Genomic DNA, 18,798 nt, shown 5'->3' with positions numbered 1-18,798 from the left:
CCTCCGGACAATTTTGCCACCCCCAGCTGCCACTGACATCTCATAAGGAAGGCTGCCGGCTCCTCCGCCGCTCTGATCCCTCCTGCTGCTTGGTGACGCAAGGGGTGTTGCCTGTCCTAACCCCCAGAGTGTGGCCCTCTCGCGTGGGCTGGAGCTGAGATCGAGGCCGGAAAAGTGCCTCGTCCAGGTTTCCGCGCCCGTGTCGCTGTCTCCTCCCTGCACTCCCCAACCCCGCCCCTTCTTCCCAGTCCCGCTGCTCTCTGGCTCTGGGTTGGCCCCGGGAGTCGCAGCGAACCCCGGCCAGGCCGCGCGTGCGCCCCTCCCTCTTTGCCTGCCTCTCCTCCGGGGAGCGCATCATCTGCCGCCGCCACCACCGTCGCAGCGGGGCCCAGCGAAGAGACAAGCAGGAGGGAAACCACTACCGCCACCCGGAAAGGCCTCGAGCAGAGAAGGATCGGAGCACAGACCCGGCCGAGTCCGGGGACATGGTGACGGGATGGCCCGCATCACAGACGCCTTCCCCCTGCACCTGCTCGTCTGGCACAACCGGCACCAGGCGCTGGACACCGAGCTGCGCAAGGGACAGGTACGGGGGAGTCCATCTATTTCCCCCAGACTCACACATATGCATACACACCCAGAACTAACTCCTTTTCTCTCCCTTCATTCCGGTTCTCCCTATAGCCCCTTACAGTCGGAGTTGGAGAGGGGGAGGGGGATGTGATGTGGGTTCTTTCTAAGATGGTCCCAACCCTTAGCTTCCTCTGCTATCACTGGAGAGGGAAATGATCAAGGGCCAGATACTGCCATTAAACCTGAGATGGCTGCTTCTAACCCCCTCTTCCAGTGAATTCCCTACTCTCTCTCTCTCTCCCCCCCCCCACACACACAGAGGTGTGAAAACTGCCCAAGGGTGATCTTTTGACCCCAGTGGAAATGGCATCATCATTATTTTCCTCAGCCTCACAATGCTCCTGATCCCAATTCTACACCTTCTCCTGTACCATAAAACCACAACTCCACCTTCCTCACCCCAGCTGAACTAGTGGCTAGAGAACAGTTCTATAGACAGATGAGTATCATGATGATTCTTTTGGGCTGGGAATCCCCAACCTCATAATTCCTCATCAGACTTGGCAGTTGAAGCTTCAAAGACAACAGCCGTCTTCCTTTGAGGCCATCTGCTTGGAATCCCACTATTCACTGCTCCTACATCTTATACCCCCTAGCATCCCTAAACCAGATTTGGGCACAGGAGGACTAGCCATGCCAAGGATTCACACTCAGTTGGTTCTGGAGGGTACTATGATACTAAGTCCCTTAACATCCTCTCTTCTTGAGGCCTACTTTTTCCTACCTCAAGTGGTGGCTTCTTATTTATTATGCTGGTAACCACCATTTCGGAAAAGAAAGGGAGGGGAGAGGCAAAATAATCCTTAAAAATCAATATTCATGAATATAACTGGCATGATCTCTTTGTTGAAAAAAAAATTATTATTTGAGCCTCCAAGCTGGTGCAAGCTCTAGTATACTGTTGCACCAAGACCAAAAAAATAGATTATCAGGGTTTCCTTCATTCCTGCCCCGATAGACTACAACTGAGGAGTGGATAGGTACCTGTACTAGAAGAAGGTGATAGAGGGGTACAGTGGAGGCAAGGGGGTCTAGGTGGGTGCCTGCTGGTTGGACAACTGCCCATTTTGAATGGCGGGACTTTGCTCACCCGCCTGGAGTTGGAACCAAGAGCATGGAGCCATTAGAATGCTGGTATGAGAGAAGACTGACAGGGAGAGGTCAGCCTGGCAGCTGATTCGGAATGGAGAGAAATGCCGATCAGGTGGCATGGCTTAAAGAAGATAGTAGTGGAGATACTTGATGGTGATGAGAAAATGGGGATTATTTTGGAAAGAGAAGGAATTCATTGGGATATCTAGGGGGATGAATTTTGGGGAGGTCTCAAAAATAAAGGAATTTGAGGGGAATCTTGTCAGCCAGATACTTCTGGAAGCTCATTAAGTATGGCATTAAGGTGATGGCCTTCTCCTGTTGGTTGTTTCTAGCATCTGATACTCAGAGGTATACTGCCTCTGAACATGGAGGCTCCATTTAGCTTCGCTATTGTGGCTAGTAGGTGTTGACAGACCTGTCCTCCGTGAATTTGTCGAATCCTTTCTGCAGCTTATCTAAACTAGTGGCTACCAACATACCTTGCAATAGTAAATTCCATGAGTTAATTATGCACTGTGTGGAAAAGTGTTGGTTTATGAGGCTGTCTGAACTGGCTTTTCTCTTGTCTCTGAAAAAACATGGGAAGTCTGGGAAGGTGGGAGAGGAACAATTTAGAGTATGGCACACCATGGCATCTCAGCAAATGTTATTTATTATGGACAGGTTTTTGGAAGGGAAAATGATTTGGGGCGGGGTTGGGGTTCTGCCTTGTATTCAGTTTAGGTCACTTGCTTGTCTCCCAGCCTCGCTAGTTTGCCTTCTGTAAAATGGATGTTGTAGTGGCAAATATGAAGTCAAAGAAATGGTTTGGTGTTCGGAGCTCATACCTCACCTTTGCCTTGTTCTCATAGTTTGTAGTCTTGGAGAAGTCAGGTGTCTCCATCTAGTCTAGCACTCTGTTTTCAGCAGTGGTCAGACAAATATCTCTGGAAATTTTACAGTCAAGATCAGAGGGCAACAGCGTTCCTCTGTTACTCATCTCCAGCAACTAACATTCAGAGACGAATTGTTTCTGAATATGAAGGTTCCATTGAATTACCATGGGTTTCAGAGGCAGAGTTGCCTTAGGGCAAGTAGAAGGAGCTTTGGGTGGGTGAAGCCAAGGGGGTGGCTTGGCAGGTAGGGTGAGACTTGTAGCATCTTTTATTTATTTATTCTTTGATTTATATCCCGCCCTTCCTCCCGGCAGGAGCCCAGGGCTTGACTTTCTGTAGGCACCAGTCATCCGTACATGATGCTCAACTACCTGGACAAGACTTAACTTGGTGGTACAGGGCATGATACTCTGCCTGTGGTCAAATATACTCTTGTGGCCAGCTAATTTCCAAGCACAGTGAAAATAGGCCCAGCTTATGTAGGATACAAGAGGCTCTGGGCTGTTCTAGGTAATGTAGTTATGTTAGGAGGATTCTGGAACTAAGACTGAACCAACCAGACTCATCTGTAACAAGCACTCCCATTGTGGGTGAATTGCTGGTAAACGGCTGTGAAAGCCATGATCCAGGCCCCAATGTTAGTAGCAATTGCACTACCTCAGCATATGGAAGGTGTCCATGCCATCCACACAAAGCCCATGGCTCCCTGCTCGAAGCCATTTTGATTATCTGTCCCCCCAAAATGTATCTTTCTTAATTTCCCCCCCGTTTATTTTCTTTCTTTTTAATTCCGAGGCTGTTTACCCACCTACTATAGCACTTGTGCGTCCTTCTTACAAGTAAAAATCAAGCCAGATAGTTTCACAATATGGCAGGGCTAGTCCTATCCCGTTCCATCATGTGGGGATGGAGACATTTACTGTGAATGGCCACCTCTAATTGCATCTTGGAACAAAGCAGCATTGCCATTGCTTTACTTACTTAATTCCATTTTTAATCCTGCTTTTCAAACAATTGTTGTCTCCCAAAGCCCCCTCCCAAAAGGGAGTCAGACTCTGCCTTCAGGTTTAAAGAAACGCTATGCAAGGAAAGAGGAGTGAAAGGAAAAGCTAGAGGAGAGAGATCAGTTCTTCAAAGCCAGCAGAAAGCGGTGAGCTATAAGAGGGGATTTATACCCAGGTCAGGTCAGAACGAATAACAATTGGTGGTTCGTGTTCCTTTGACTGACAGATGGGACAAGAGGGTCAGACTTTCCCCCTTTGATTCTGCAGTCCCAGGACAACTGGCAGTTGGAGCTGAGCATTCTTTCACAGGGTGTGTGTGGTGTGAAGGTGAGTTCCTTGCAGCCTACTGCTTTGGCCAATGGATGGAGCTAGGCTAGTCTCCTCCTTGCTGTACCAGGAAGAATGTGAGGCAGGTGGTGATGGTTTGCAGCCTTCCAGTGACCCTTTTTTCCCTCTGATGGCAGAAGCCAGAGTGCACTCCCCTTCAGCTCTGCAGCCCTATATAGGCTTTCGAAATAGATTCTGGGCCCCAATATCGTTATGTCCTAGCTTAGATTAAGCGATGAGGCTGGCTCTTCTGTTCTAGCCGGTGGATTTGATACATTACTGTCCCTTGGGTCGGATCATTCTATAGAATATGTGAATTCTATCCTAGTGTCCTGGATGTCCTTGTAAAACAGGAACAACAGCATCTGGGGACAAGCTGTGGGTGAATGGTCATCTTTTGCTAGAGATATTAGTGCAATGGCATTAACATTCTAATTCACAGGGCTGAATCCTAGCACTGAAAACTGATTCCAGGAATGAGCCCCAGCCCAAATTAAGCCTCATCCTTGCTTCTCCTGCAAAGGAATGCCCATTTATATCATTAATTTGGGATCTCTTTGCAGCATGATATTGAAATGTTGGACCCACGAGGCCGAACACCCCTGGAGCTGGCTGTGTGCCTGGGGAACCTGGAGTCTGCCCGGGTGCTGTTGCAACACAATGCCAGTGTGGGCCAGGAGAATGCCAATGGCTGGACAGGTATGGAGGCTTAGTGGTCGAGAGCATGCACTGCACGTAGAAGGTTGCAGGGTCAATTCCTGGCATTTCCATTTATAGTAGCAGTAAGGAACATGTAGCCCTCCAGATGTGGCTGGACTACAACTCCCATATCATCCCCTGACCATTGGCCGTGCTGGCTGGGGCAGATGGGAGATGGAGCCCAACACCATCTGGAGGGCCATATGTTTCTCATCCCTGATTTAAAAAATGCCGGGTTGCATGACTGTGAGATACCTTTGCTTGAGACCTAGAAGAGCTGCTGCCTAATACTGGGCTCAAGAAGAGTCATTCATAATAAAACAGCTCCTTGTACCCTAGGCAAGGGGGAGAGCAGGAATGGAAGGGGTTGTTGTGAAAGTTGAAGAGAAATGAAAGATCTAAGACATCAAAGCTGTGGTTGTGAGGAGTCAGCAACACGCCTGAAGACAAGGGTCTGTTGCTTTGGCCATTATTGGAACAATACAACTATCTGCTTTTAAGACAGAACTGTATGCTTCATTCTTCCCCGCAGATTTGTTTAAGGCATCTCTCTTCATCTTTCTGACTTGGGTTCCCAGAGCCTTGCTTCGCCTGCCTAGGATGGCAGACGTTTCACTGGGACTTGAGCACTGATTAGCATGACACCTGTGCCCTTGGCAGTCAGTAATGTCCTTCTGGCAGATCAATAGGCTGCCTGCTCCTAGTGGTTGGGAATGAGGATTGAGGAGAAACTCACCTGGACTTAGAGACGGGGACATGAGGGGCGCAGGAAGTGGGGCCAAGAAGCCAGATATTAATAATTCCTCTGTGCCTCTGTCCCTCTAGTCCTGCAGGAGGCCGTAAGCACAGGGGACCCAGAGATGGTGCAGCTGGTGCTTCAGTATCGCGATTACGAGCGTGCCACGCAGCGCCTAGGCGGCATCCCAGAATTGCTCAACAAACTACGCAGAGTATGTACTGTCATCTTCTAGCCAACTTCCAGTCCCTGTGTGTTTTTTCAGTTTCTACAGGTCTTATTACAAAGATGCCCATCCTGAACTCTTGTCAGAAATCTTGGCAGTGGATTTCTTGGCAGTGAAATCTTGGCAGAGAAATCCTGACAAAGGTGTTATCTCCCTGAATCCTATCAGAATTTCCTTTTTTTCTTTCTAAAGCTTTGTTTGTTTTTGCATTTTTTTTAAAAAAAACCTTACTGGATTCTTCTCCCAGAGAGCATCAGCCTTAAATTCTTCAGTTATGTACCATGTGTGGGCACAGAACCATTGCAGTTTAACTATCCCTATGTTCTTCTAATACATACCTCAGGAAGGGAAACAGTATTGTCCGTCCCATAATGCCTTGCAAAGAGGCTTGGAAGATGATGCATTGTAAGCATACTTGCAGGATGACAGAAGTAGTAGTGATTGTGAATCTTAGAAAAGTGAACCCTGTCCTTTAAACCCCCTGGGATGCTTGAAAACACTCTTGGGTTTTCTAGCTCGCAGTTGCTAAGTCTAATTGAACTCCCATTGGCAAAGTGTGACTCTAATAGGATTACAGTCATAGCAAAACGTATTCCCTTCAGAGAATAGGGATTAACTGTTCCTGTTGCCCCTTCTCTCCCTTGTGCAGCTCTGTCTCCTCACTTTGGTTTTCCATCTCCTCAGGCTCCCGATTTCTACGTAGAGATGAAGTGGGAATTTACCAGCTGGGGTAAGTCGGCGCTTTGCTTCTAGGAGTGATGGGGAGAGGTCCACAAAAGCTAGCACAGGTGACAGGAAAGTTTGGCCTGGGGCAGGAAGACTTATTTAAGAGCAGAAGAAGAGCTGACTGCTTTTCCCTCCTCAGATCAGATCTGACCCACCAACTGCCAGTTGCAAATAACTAGCATAGCACAAGAACCTGGACTGCATTTTGAGGAAGAAGGATGCATTCTCTTTACTCTGCAATCAGTACAGTGGCTTCATTAAGGAGCAGTCTGCACAGTGGGTGTGTTTGACATATGGCGTCATGGTCATGCTCCAGAGATTGGAGGCGTGACCCTCTGAAGGAATGAGATGATCCCAGGCAGATGGGGAAGGAGCACCTCTCAGCAGTGAAACTCATTGGGTACCCTTGCGCATATTGCAATCTTCCAGCTTGACCTTCCTCACAGAGGCTGAAATGCCTCTGCGAAGGGCCATGGCTCAGTGGTAGAGTACCTGCTTTGCATGCAGAAGGTCCCAGGTTCAAGCCCTGGCATCTCCAGCTAGAGCTGGGAAAGGTCCCCAATCTGAAACCCTAGAGAGCTGCTGCTAGTCAGTATAGACAGTACTGGGCTAGATGGACCAGCGGTCTGACTCACTGTACGGCGGCTTCCTATGTTCTTGGGGGAGCAGTACAAATATGGCAAATAAGTCAGTGACGTTCCCCCTCCCTCTGCTTCCTCTCCATCACCAGTGCCCTTGGTCTCCAAAATATGCCCAAGCGATGTGTACCGGGTGTGGAAGCGTGGTGAAAACTTGCGGGTTGACACTACTTTACTGGGCTTTGAGCACATGACCTGGCAGCGGGGCCGCCGCAGCTACATCTTTAAAGGCGAAGGTCAGCTTGTCCCTTTCCTGGGGAGATTGGCGTTTGCTTAGTGAGATTTGGGGCTGCGATACTGACTGCTTTTTCTGTGTTGCTCTTCCACCCTTTCTTCTCCTTCCACTACTGGCCAGATGAGAATGCTGTGGTGATGGAGGTCGACCACGATAAACAGGTTGTGTACACTGAAACTTTGTCACTAGCCTTGCATGAGCCTGAGCTGATGCTGGCTGCCATGCAGCCTTCTGAGGAGCACGTGGCCAGCCGGCTCACTTCGCCCATCGTCTCCACCCACTTGGATACCAAGAACATTGCCTTTGAACGGTGAGCTGTGTGATGAGTTGAAGCCATAAAAGCTGTGGCAGGGGGAAGGGTAGGCTCTAGGTCCACGTGGGCCATGTGCTGGTACTATCAGTGGTTGGTAACCCTGGTGGCTGTGGGCTACCTCCAAGATCAGAGGCAGCAGCATCCTCCTGACTATAATTCGCTAGGGGACAACAGCAAGAGAAGGCTCATGTCCTAATGCCTGTGGGTTTCCCAGAGGCATCTGGTTGGCCACTGTGGGAAACAGAATGCTAGGCTAGGTGGACCATTGAGCTGATCCAGTAGGGCTCTTCTTATGGTATTTGATGAGGCCCATGAGACTAAGGCTGGGAAGGAGGAAGTCTGTCGAGGTCCTTGAGCAGGAACTGTCTTTACCAGAGGACAGCTGGACCAAGGCCCTAACCTCTATTGCCGAAATGGTCTGCAGTCCTATTATTGCAAATGCTACATCTCAACACCCCTCCTTTGCCTTTTGTTTAGAAACTGGGAGGTCAGGCATCTCCCCTCAGGGGAGAAGATTTGGCCCACAGACCTCCACTTTCAGCTCCCTAATCTCTGTCTTTCAAGGGCAGGGTTGGAGTAGGTGAAGCTCAATAGGTATAGGGGTGTGTGTCTGAGAAAGGGGCATTTGAAGAGATTGCTATCTTTAGGCTGGAAGAGTGGCAGGGGCATCTTAACTCTGAAACAGGATTTTTATCATGCTTGACATAAGGCCTTTCTTCTCTGCAGGAACAAGTCTGGTATCTGGGGCTGGCGCTCTGAGAAAATGGAAAACATCAGTGGCTATGAAGCTAAGGTACAACTCTTGTCCATTCTGCACCCGTTCTTCGTGTGCATAAGGCTCAGGCTCCTTGCAGCAAGGTTTAGCTAACTGATTCAAGGAAGCAGGGCTGTATTGGATGGGATCAGGTGATACCAATGGCCTTTGCTCTTCTCTAGGTTTACAGTGCCAGCAATGTGGAGCTTGTCACCAAAACCCGTACTGAGCACCTGTCAGACCAGGACAAAACACGTAACAAAGGTAAAAGCATACCTGAACCACCTCCGGTTCTGATTCACTGTGTTGACTCAACCAATGACCCCTTGTGCTACAAATGAGTCTTTCACCCTTACACTCCCAAGAATTCCACCCACTAGTATGTTGGGCTCGCTATTTGGCAGTTGCTGCCCTTTGACCTCAGGTGACTTGTCCTCGTTAGTCTTGATAAAAAATAAGCCCTTCCCATTTACAGACTCCACTTTAGAGTTGAAAGAGAAAAAATGGCACCAGGATAGACTACAGATTGGTTTGCTTGGCATATAACGCTAAGCCAAACCCATGGTTTAGCGTGAACGACCAGAGGTGTAGGTGTACAGAGCAAAAACAGATGTCAAAAACAGATGAAGAAAATAAAAAAGAACACAAACTCTGGCAAAAGAAATGCAAGAAGACAATAAGGGATGCTAAAAAAGAATTCGAGGAGCACATTGCTAAGAACATAAAAACCAACAACAAAAAATTCTATAAATACATTCAAAGCAGGAGACCATCTAGGGAGACAATTGGACCCTTGGATGATAAGGGAGTCAAAGGTGTACTAAAGAACGATAAGGAGATTGCAGAGAAGCTAAATGAATTCTTTGCATCTGTCTTCACAGTGGAAGATATAGGGCAGATCCCTGAACCTGAACTAACATTTGCAGGAAGGGATTCTGAGGAACTGAGACAAATAGTGGTAACAAGAGAGGAAGTTCTAAGCTTAATGGACAATATAAAAACTGACAAATCACCGGGCCCGGATGGCATCCACCCAAGAGTTCTCAAAGAACTCAAATGTGAAATTGCTGATCTGCTAACTAAAATATGTAACTTGTCCCTCGGGTCCTCCTCCGTGCCTGAGGACTGGAAAGTGACAAATGTAACGCCAATCTTCAAAAAGGGATCCAGAGGGGATCCCGGAAATTACAGGCCAGTTAGCTTAACTTCTGTCCCTGGAAAACTGGTAAAAAGTATTATTAAAGCTAGATTAACTAAGCACATAGAAGAACAAGCCTTGCTGAAGCAGAGCCAGCATGGCTTCTGCAAGGGAAAGTCCTGTCTCAGTAACCTATTAGAATTCTTTGAGAGTGTCAACAAGCATATAGATAGAGGTGATCCAGTGGACATAGTGTACTTAGACTTTCAAAAAGCGTTTGACAAGGTACCTCACCAAAGGCTTCTGAGGAAGCTTAGCAGTCATGGAATAAGAGGAGAGGTCCTCTTGTGGATAAGGAATTGGTTAAGAAGCAGAAAGCAGAGAGTAGGAATAAATGGACAGTTCTCCCAATGGAGGGCTGTAGAAAGTGGAGTCCCTCAAGGATCGGTATTGGGACCTGTACTTTTCAACTTGTTCATTAATGACCTAGAATTAGGAGTGAGCAGTGAAGTGGCCAAGTTTGCTGATGACACTAAATTGTTCAGGGTTGTTAAAACAAAAAGGGATTGCGAAGAGCTCCAAAAAGACCTCTCCAAACTGAGTGAATGGGCAGAAAAATGGCAAATGCAATTCAATATAAACAAGTGTAAAATTATGCATATTGGAGCAAAAAATCTTAATTTCACATATACACTCATGGGGTCTGAACTGGCGGTGACCGACCAGGAGAGAGACCTCGGGGTTGTAGTGGACAGCACGATGAAAATGTCGACCCAGTGTGCGGCAGCTGTGAAAAAGGCAAATTCCATGCTAGCGATTATTAGGAAAGGTATTGAAAATAAAACAGCCGATATCATAATGCCGTTGTATAAATCTATGGTGCGGCCACATTTGGAATACTGTGTACAGTTCTGGTCGCCTCATCTCAAAAAGGATATTCTAGAGTTGGAAAAGGTTCAGAAGAGGGCAACCAGAATGATCAAGGGGATGGAGCGACTCCCTTACGAGGAAAGGTTGCAGCATTTGGGGCTTTTTAGTTTAGAGAAAAGGCGGGTCAGAGGAGACATGATAGAAGTGTATAAAATTATGCATGGCATTGAGAAAGTGGATAGAGAAAAGTTCTTCTCCCTCTCTCATAATACTAGAACTCGTGGACATTCAAAGAAGCTGAATGTTGGAAGATTCAGGACAGACAAAAGGAAGTACTTCTTTACTCAGCGCATAGTTAAACTATGGAATTTGCTCCCACAAGATGCAGTAATGGCCACCAGCGTGGACGGCTTTAAAAGAAGATTAGACAAATTCATGGAGGACAGGGCTATCAATGGCTACTAGCCGTGATGGCTGTGCTGTGCCACCCTAGTCAGAGGCAGCATGCTTCTGAAAACCAGTTGCCGGAAGCCTCAGGAGGGGAGAGTGTTCTTATACTCGGGTCCTGCTTGCGGGCTTCCCCCAGGCACCTGGTTGGCTACTGTGAGAACAGGATGCTGGACTAGATGGGCCACTGGCCTGATCCAGCAGGCTCTTCTTATGTTCTTATGCTCTTATGTCACTTCATCCCTCCCTGATCCTGCTGCAGCTGTGCTACTGGGACCTGAACTGTGGCTTGGCTTAGCGTTATGTGTGAAGCCGGGCTTGTCGTTTGTCTCACGCCAAACAAAAACGAACTAGCCAAGATTTGTTCTTGGCTGACTGTTTGTGGTTTGTTTGGGGAAAACAAATCTTGAGCCTGGGTTGGCACATAATGCTAAGCCAAACCATGGCTGAGCTCCTGGTAGCATGGCAGTAGCAGGATCTGGGGAGGAGGAGCACAGTGGCCATGATTTTTGCCCTGTGTGCCTGCACACTTGCTCATTCACTGTTTCCCATGGTTTGGCTTAGCATTCCATGCAAGTAAGGCCAGTATTTGTATTTGCATGTTAATAATTAGAATTCATTAAAATGGCACTGGGCAAACATGCCTTGGGAGAGAGTGCCCATCACTTGGGCACTGCCACAGAAAAGGTCCTTTCTTCAGTCACCAGCCATCTGACCTCAGGAGGCAGGCTTGTACAGGGAAAGATCTCAATTGGTGGGCAGGTTAATGTGGGAGAAGGCAGCTCTTTAGAATAATGCCACCTGTTTCCCACCTGCTGGCTAGTACCAGCAGAGACAGGAGTCTCATTAGGGCCAACAAGTTCTGAATGCCACTGGCCAAATTCCTGGCCAGGAGATGGAGACAGATACCCCTCCCACCCCTGCAGGTTGTCCTCTCCCACTACAATGGCCCAAAAGAGCAGGAGCTGATGAGCGAGTGGGTGTGGACTGGGGAAAATGGTCTCATGGGCCAGATTGGACCCCGTTGGCAGGCCAAGATTGGCCCATGGGCCAGAGGTCCCCCCCCCTTGATTCTTATGTTGTAGCCGCCTTGAACATTAGCATGGAAAGGTGGGCTTGAACTGCTTCAGTTACATAAAATAAAAACAAGGTAACAAATGGGGGAGGGGGAAAGAGGCATTCTCTTGGACGTCCTCTCTTTGCCTTACAGGTTCCAAGACTCCGTTCCAATCCTTTCTGGGAATCGCCCAACAGCATGCCGCCCAGAATGGGGTGAGTGACAAGGTCAGATACCATTGATATATGGGGAAAGAGGATGCTGACCCAGCCACACAAAGCCTGGGGGTAAATGAGGAGGAGAAGCAGCGGCTCACAAGGGGGATATACCAGAGCAGGGAGGAGGGGTTGTCTGGGTGCAGAGAGTTGGCCTTCTAGTTACTGCCAGAATCCAGACCTTGCTCCCCGCTTTTGCAGGCCCCTGTGCTACAGTCAGCCAGCCCAACCAACCCAACATCTATTACCCCTGAGGAATACTTTGACCCCAACTTCAACTTGGAGTCCCGCAATATTGGTCGCCCTATTGAGATGTCCAGCAAGGTGCAGAGGTGAGGTGGCAGGCATGCAGCATGGATTGGGTCGGGTGGGTCGGGCAGAAACAGGAGAAGACGGCAGGATGCAGTAGTTGGTGTGTGACTCTTAGGAAAGGCACTCTCTGCAGGACAGGGCTTTTTCAGAGAGATGTAAGAAACAAAAGATGGGAACATAAAAGCGCAGCCCGGCAGATGCTCACCCATGAAGGTCTGGCCTCTCTGCGGGAAAGCGAAGAGGGAGGCACCCCAGATACACCGCAGGCAAAGAGAGGGAGGCCCTTGAAGTGCCGAGCCAGCAACCAGCCGAAAATGAAAGTGGTGATTGTTTATTGCAGCCCGATGCATTTTGGGTATCAAAAAACCAGTGAGATAGCAGCTTGTTACTTGCACAAGATGACCCTTGACAGAAGGTTTTTTGATACCCAAAACGCGTTGGGCTGCAATAAACAATTACCACTTTCATTTTCGGCTGGTTGCTGGCTCGGCCCTTCACGGATCTCCCTCCCTTTGCCTGCCTGGCCTCTCTGTGCAAAGGGGCAGAAGAAGTGGATGGATTTCTGGGAAGTCTGACGTGCTCCTCCTGTGACAGGTTCAAGGCCACTCTGTGGCTCTGCGAGGACCATCCCCTCTCCCTGGTGGAGCAGGTGACACCCATCATTGATCTGATGGCTATCAGCAACGCCCACTTTGCCAAGCTGCGTGACTTCATCACCCTCAAGTTACCTCCTGGCTTCCCCGTCAAAATTGGTGAGATGGAAAGCATGGCTGGCTGAGAGAAGGGAGGGAGAGAGGGTGCTAGCCATTGTAGTGTGGGACTAGGAGACAAACTGACTGGAGACAGATCAAGAGAGGCAGGTAGCAAAAGCAAGACAAAGAATAAAGCTGGGGGATTGTCCAAGCCCCTCCAGACATGCTTTTTGTTATGCATTCATGATGATTTGTGCTCATGATGGATTTGTCGCAGTTATACACAATCCTTTCAATATTGTTTGTACCTGCAAAAAAATTTGGATGGATATTTCCAGCTGGTGCATATTCTGTAACGTCCTGCTGAATTCCTGTAACTTTTCATACCACAGATATTCGGGGGGGGGGGAGAGTTCCACCTTTATTTATTTATTTATTTATTTATTTCATTTATATACCGCTCCATAGCCGAAGCTCTCTGGGCGGTTTACAGCAATTAAAAACAATAAAAACAAATATACAAATTTTAAAACATAAAAAAAATTAAAAACAATTAAAAACAATTTAAAAACATGCTAAAATGCCTGGGAGAAGAGGAAAGTCTTGACCTGGCGCCAAAAAGATAAAGGCGCCAGGCACACCTCGTGAAAGAGATCATTCCATAATTTGGGGGCCACCACTGAGAAGGCCCTTTCCCTTGTTGCCATCCTCCCAGCTTCCCTCCAAGTTGGCACCCGGAGGAGGGCCTTAGATGTTAAGCATAGTGTACGGGAGGTTTCATGTCGGGAGAGGCGGTCCATCAGGTATTGTGGTCCTAAGCTGGGTAAGACTTTATAGGTTAAAACCAGCACCTTGAATCGAGCTCGGAAACATACAGGCACCTTTGTTGCGCTATAGCGTAAGAGTGTGCCTCCAAATGGCAATAATGTAAACAATGAAGAAGCACTACAGAGAAACTAATGAAGCAGAATGATGTGCGGACAGTCCAGTAGAAATCCACCCCTAATGCACTATTATTGCGTCAATGACATGTTGCAAAATACACCTGCAAAAGAAAACCCAGTCTGAAGGGGGCTTCAGCCTTTTTTAGGGAAAAGGATAAAGGAGGAGGTCATGCGGGAAAAGAATGCGAAGCCTGAAAATGGAAATTTGCCTGTCCCCATCCTTTCATCCCCCATTCCTCTCTCTTTATATGTTTCCTTTCATTCTCAGAAATCCCCCTCTTCCACGTGCTGAATGCCCGGATCACTTTTAGTAACTTGTGTGGTTGTGATGAGCCGCTGAGTTCAGTGCGGATCTGTACTCCCACCCACACCCCAGGGAGCACCGAGGAGCTGAGTGCTGGGGCAGAGGCAGCCAACAACACCAAAGGTAGGGGCAGATTTAGATTCACTAATCTAAATCTTTGAGGAGGGAGAAGGTGGAGAGAAAGAAGAGAGTTTGGGCAGCTGGGAGAGGTAGGTAGGAGGTTTTATGGGGCAATGGCTGCTAGGATGTATTGCAACGCTGGGTGGCAAAAGGGTAGAAAGGAGACATGAAAGGGTAAAAAAAAAAGGACAACACTGCTTCCCTATGGAAGGAGAAGCCAATCTTTTCTAGGACTGTGGCATCCTTCTCTGTGATCGTGCTCCTCCAGCTGACCAGTGGATTTTAAGAGCGGCTGTGTTAGTTCAGGGTGCTAATCATCAATTTATTTTATTTTTAAAATGGCAAGCTTTTTTGCCCTGAGGCCTTAATAAATCATGCTAAGTTAGCCATGTGCCTTTCATTTCCTATTGATCTGCCTGAGAAAGAGGGAGCTGTGCCAGCTTGTTGCCTCTTTGGGCTCCTCCGGACAACCTATTTATGCTTGCCTACAGCTCATGTGGTTAGATTATATCTGCTTTTTATTGAGCATTCATTCTGATTTGTTTGTGGGCCAACTACACAGCAATGAACATTCAACCTGTATTCATCCTGATTTGCTTGCTGGGTGTTCATACGTCTTCCAGGTAGTAATTTATTCATCCCACACTTTCCAGTGCAATTTCCATTGCTTTCCAAACTGCAAAAAGCCTGGTTCTTTTTTTAAAGTGGCTATGTTGCACTAGGGCACCCAAACCCCCTTTAAATCTGCAAACCTAAAGTTCCGGTGTGCGCTTGAATCCCTTCCACAAAATAGTTACAGCTTGGAGGCACCTTTTGTTTCATCTTAGGCATCCCTGGGGAGGCTCAGCCCATTTGCTTCTTATTTTAAGGATATGTGGTTTGACAATGTTTTTAAGAGCCCTTCCTATAGATGGAAGAAATGAGGCGGCAGTGAAGGGACTGGTCTTTGGTGACACAGGACATTATGGAAATTGCTTGGGCATTGGCCAGCATGCTAATAATTCTTATGCCTTTCTTCATGCCTGCAGTGTACCCTTTCCCCTGTGAGGTGGACCCATCAGTATTCGAGGTGCCCCAGGGCTACACAATGCTGGGTGCAGGCCGTACAGAGCCCATGAGGGATGAAGATGATGACCTACTCCAGTTCGCTATTCAGCAGAGCCTCCTGGATGCTGGCACAGAGACGGACCAGGTGACTAGGAGGGCGGCGAGTGATCTATGTTGGGGCAGAATTCAGGTCCATTTTAGCAGGCAGGCATGATTAATTGGTTCTTGGAGTCACGGCACATGACGCCAGGGTGGTTGCATGAGTACCATGTAGAGGATAGATTGACTGGGGTTAGCAAACCAACAACTAAGTGTTGGCACTCGGAGCAGTAATAATTCTTGGCTGTCATTTATAAATGTAACACTGAGTGGTTTGCAAATCTTGTTCTCATTAATGCTTTCTACATCCCAGTGAGAACTGGTCATTATATATTTCCTTTTTACAAGTGTGTGTGTTTGTGCAAGGGGTGGAACCTAAGGCTAATAGATTACCGTTTGCCTAGAACTCCCAATGAGTCCATGGCTCAGCTAAGGGACAGAGCCACACTCCCGTCCCGCCCCGTTCTTCTGAGTTTTAGCATATTCATTCTCGTATGTTACACCAGGTCACCATCTGGGAAGCTCTGACCAACACACGACCAGGATCCAATCCACCATCCTATGATGAGGAACTTCAGCTAGAACGGTGAGTGTTTCTGGGACAAGAAGGAGGTAGAGTTACAGATTCACAACCACAGCTCTGAGAAAATATGGGCAATTGTTAGAAGAGCTATGAATTCTTCCCTGTTTCTGTGAGTATTGGTAAATTCAGGAGGTGGAGGGCCAATCCACCCCATTCCCACTAACTACTAAGCTGTTGTCTCTGTTGACTGAGTCAATAGTCATACTCAACTTTTGATGTGTGGATTATTATTATTTGTATTACTTAACTGAATTTGTAGCCACTTATGAGCCCCTCCTAGCAGCTCACAAACTAGTATTAAAATGACAATAAACTGTCATTAAAACTATATAAAATACAATAACTCTGAAAACAATATTGGATATACAGAGAGTAGCCACAAAAGCCCTCGGTTTTCTCCAAAAGCTCTGTTCAGTAGAATGGTCTTTAGCATCTTTCCAAATGACAAGACAGGACGGGCCAAACATACCTGCATCAGGAGGGAGCTAATATACAGAAGGCCCAGGATTTTGTCATCCACCAATATGCTTCCTGAAACGAAGGCATCATAAGCAAGGTCTCCTCTGTTTAGCTTAAGGCATAAGGAGGAATATATAGGAAGAACTGTTCCTTCAGATACTCTGAGCCAAGCTGTTTAAGGCTTCCAAGGATAACAAACATTTTTTTTAACGGAGGCCCCACCTGCTCTGTACATTTAAAGCAGTTAAATACCAGTTTAAACAGTCATGGCTTCACCAAAAGAATCCTGGGAACTGTAGTTTGTTAAAGATGAGAGTCGTTAGGAGACCCCCATTCGCCTCACAGCCACAATTCCCAGAGTAGTTTCACAAAACCCTCTTCCCAGCTCTGTGAAGGAAATAGGGGTCTCCTAACAACTGTCAACAACTGTAACAAATTACAGTCCCCAGGATGATTTGGGGGGAGCCATGACTATTTAAAGTGGTATAATAATGCTTTAATGTATGGTGCAGACATGGCCTAAGCCTGAAAACCCATTTGGTAGCCAGTGTGTCATCGTCAGTGGAGACGACATGATCTAAACTTTTCAGCTGGTCCCCTTCAGTTGTCTAGCCACTGCATTCAGGACCAATTCATGTTTCCAGAGAATCTTCAAAGGCAACCCCATGTGGAACATATTTTTATTTATTTATTTTATTCGATTTCTATACCGCCCACAGCCCGAAGGCTCTCAGGGCGGTGCACAACATAGGGTAAAATACAATAGACTCACAAAAACAGTAAAGCATACATATTAAACAATTAAACGACCTGATATACATTAAAAGCTAAAAGATAGAATTAAAATGCCTGGGAGAATAAAAAGGTTTTAACCTGGCGCCGAAAAGATAAAAGTGTAGGCGCCAGGCGCACCTCATCAGGAAGGCTGTTCCATAATTCGGGGGCAACCACCAAAAAGGCCCTAGATCTTGTTACGACCCTCCGAGCTTCTCTGTGAGTCGGAACTCGGAGGAGGGCCTTAGATGTTGAACGTAGTGAACGGGTAGGTTCATATCGGGAGAGGCATTCCGCTAGGTATTGTGGTCCCGCGCCATGTAAGGCTTTATAAGTCAAAACTAGCACTTTGAATTTGGCCCGGAAACAGATAGGTAGCCAGTGCAAACGAGCCAGAACAGGTGTTATATGTGCGGACTGCCTAGTCCTCGTCAACAGTCTAGCAGCTGCGTTTTGCACTAGCTGTAGTTTCCGAACTGTCTTCAAAGGCAGCCCCACGTAGAGCGCATTGCAGGAATCCAGTCTTGAGGTAACCAAAGAAGATAACCTGTTGGCTAGGCCTTTGTTTCCCAAGAGAGGGTGCAGATGACATGCAGACACAACTTGAGAAGTGAGCAGCATCAATGGATCCAGCCGAAGTTGAGAACCTGCTGCTAGATTCCATTCAGGATAGACTAACACCTGCTCCCTGGTCACTTGGCCCATCCACCAGCAACAATTCCATTTTATCTGGATTGAGTTTCAGTCTATCAGCCCCCGTCCAAGCCAACACTGCTTCTGGATACTTGTTTCAAGGATTTCACTGCCGTACTGGGGTTCAAGGAAAAGTAGATATAACTGAGTTGCACCTCTAATGGCACTGAACTCCAAATCCTCACACAGCTTCTCCCATCAGTTCCAAGCAGTGTTCTTCCCTCTTCTTCCGCAGCTGTTTTCCTTCATCTTCCACTGTGGGGGCATCTTACCCAGTCACCTCTACGAACCCCCTGATTGATTGATTGATTGATTGATTGCACTTGTATACCGCCCCATAGCCGAAGCTCTCTGGGCGGTTTACAGCAATCAAAAACATTAAAACAAATATACAATTTAAAACACATATTTTGAAAACAATTTAAAACACAATTTTAAAATTTAAAACAATATAAAAACAATTTAAAACACATGCTAAAATGCCTGGGAGAAGAGGAAAGTCTTGACCTGGTGCCAAAAAGATAACAGTGTTGGCATCAGGTGCACCTCGTCATAAAAATCATTCCATGATTTGGGGGCCACCACTGAGAAGGCCCTCTCCCTTGTTGCCACCCTACGAGCTTCCCTTGGAGTAGGCACCCGGAGGAGGGCCTTTGATCTTGAACGTAGTGTACGAGTGGGTTCGTATCGGGAGAGGCGTTCCATCAGGTATTGTGGTCCCAAGCCATGTAAGGCTTTATAGGTCAAAACCAGCACCTTGAATTGAGCTTGGAATCATACAGG

General features: G+C 47.3%; 1 protein-coding gene across 2 annotated transcripts in view; it reads left to right on the top strand.

Annotated features, from left to right (window-relative positions):
- Positions 1-18,798, top strand: part of ANKRD13D (ankyrin repeat domain 13D) — a 44,689-nt gene continuing 25,891 nt past the window's right edge. Inside the window, exons 1-14 of one of the 2 annotated variants that reach the window (XM_061609547.1) lie at positions 1-586; positions 4,498-4,633; positions 5,459-5,583; positions 6,280-6,325; positions 7,052-7,195; positions 7,315-7,504; positions 8,234-8,300; positions 8,444-8,525; positions 11,927-11,988; positions 12,190-12,320; positions 12,895-13,052; positions 14,205-14,363; positions 15,389-15,552; positions 16,013-16,092. In XM_061609547.1, coding sequence (XP_061465531.1) covers positions 497-586; positions 4,498-4,633; positions 5,459-5,583; positions 6,280-6,325; positions 7,052-7,195; positions 7,315-7,504; positions 8,234-8,300; positions 8,444-8,525; positions 11,927-11,988; positions 12,190-12,320; positions 12,895-13,052; positions 14,205-14,363; positions 15,389-15,552; positions 16,013-16,092 — 1,634 coding nt within the window. In that variant the 5' untranslated portion in view covers positions 1-496. The remainder of the gene's footprint in view (positions 587-4,497; positions 4,634-5,458; positions 5,584-6,279; positions 6,326-7,051; positions 7,196-7,314; positions 7,505-8,233; positions 8,301-8,443; positions 8,526-11,926; positions 11,989-12,189; positions 12,321-12,894; positions 13,053-14,204; positions 14,364-15,388; positions 15,553-16,012; positions 16,093-18,798) is intronic. The other variant, XM_061609546.1, reaches the window with a different exon arrangement.

This window comes from Rhineura floridana, chromosome 2, assembly GCF_030035675.1.
Source record: "Rhineura floridana isolate rRhiFlo1 chromosome 2, rRhiFlo1.hap2, whole genome shotgun sequence".
Taxonomy (NCBI): Eukaryota; Metazoa; Chordata; class Lepidosauria; order Squamata; family Rhineuridae; genus Rhineura; species Rhineura floridana.
The sequence above is the reverse complement of the archived record's forward strand: the minus strand, read 5'-3'. Positions and strand labels throughout refer to the sequence as shown.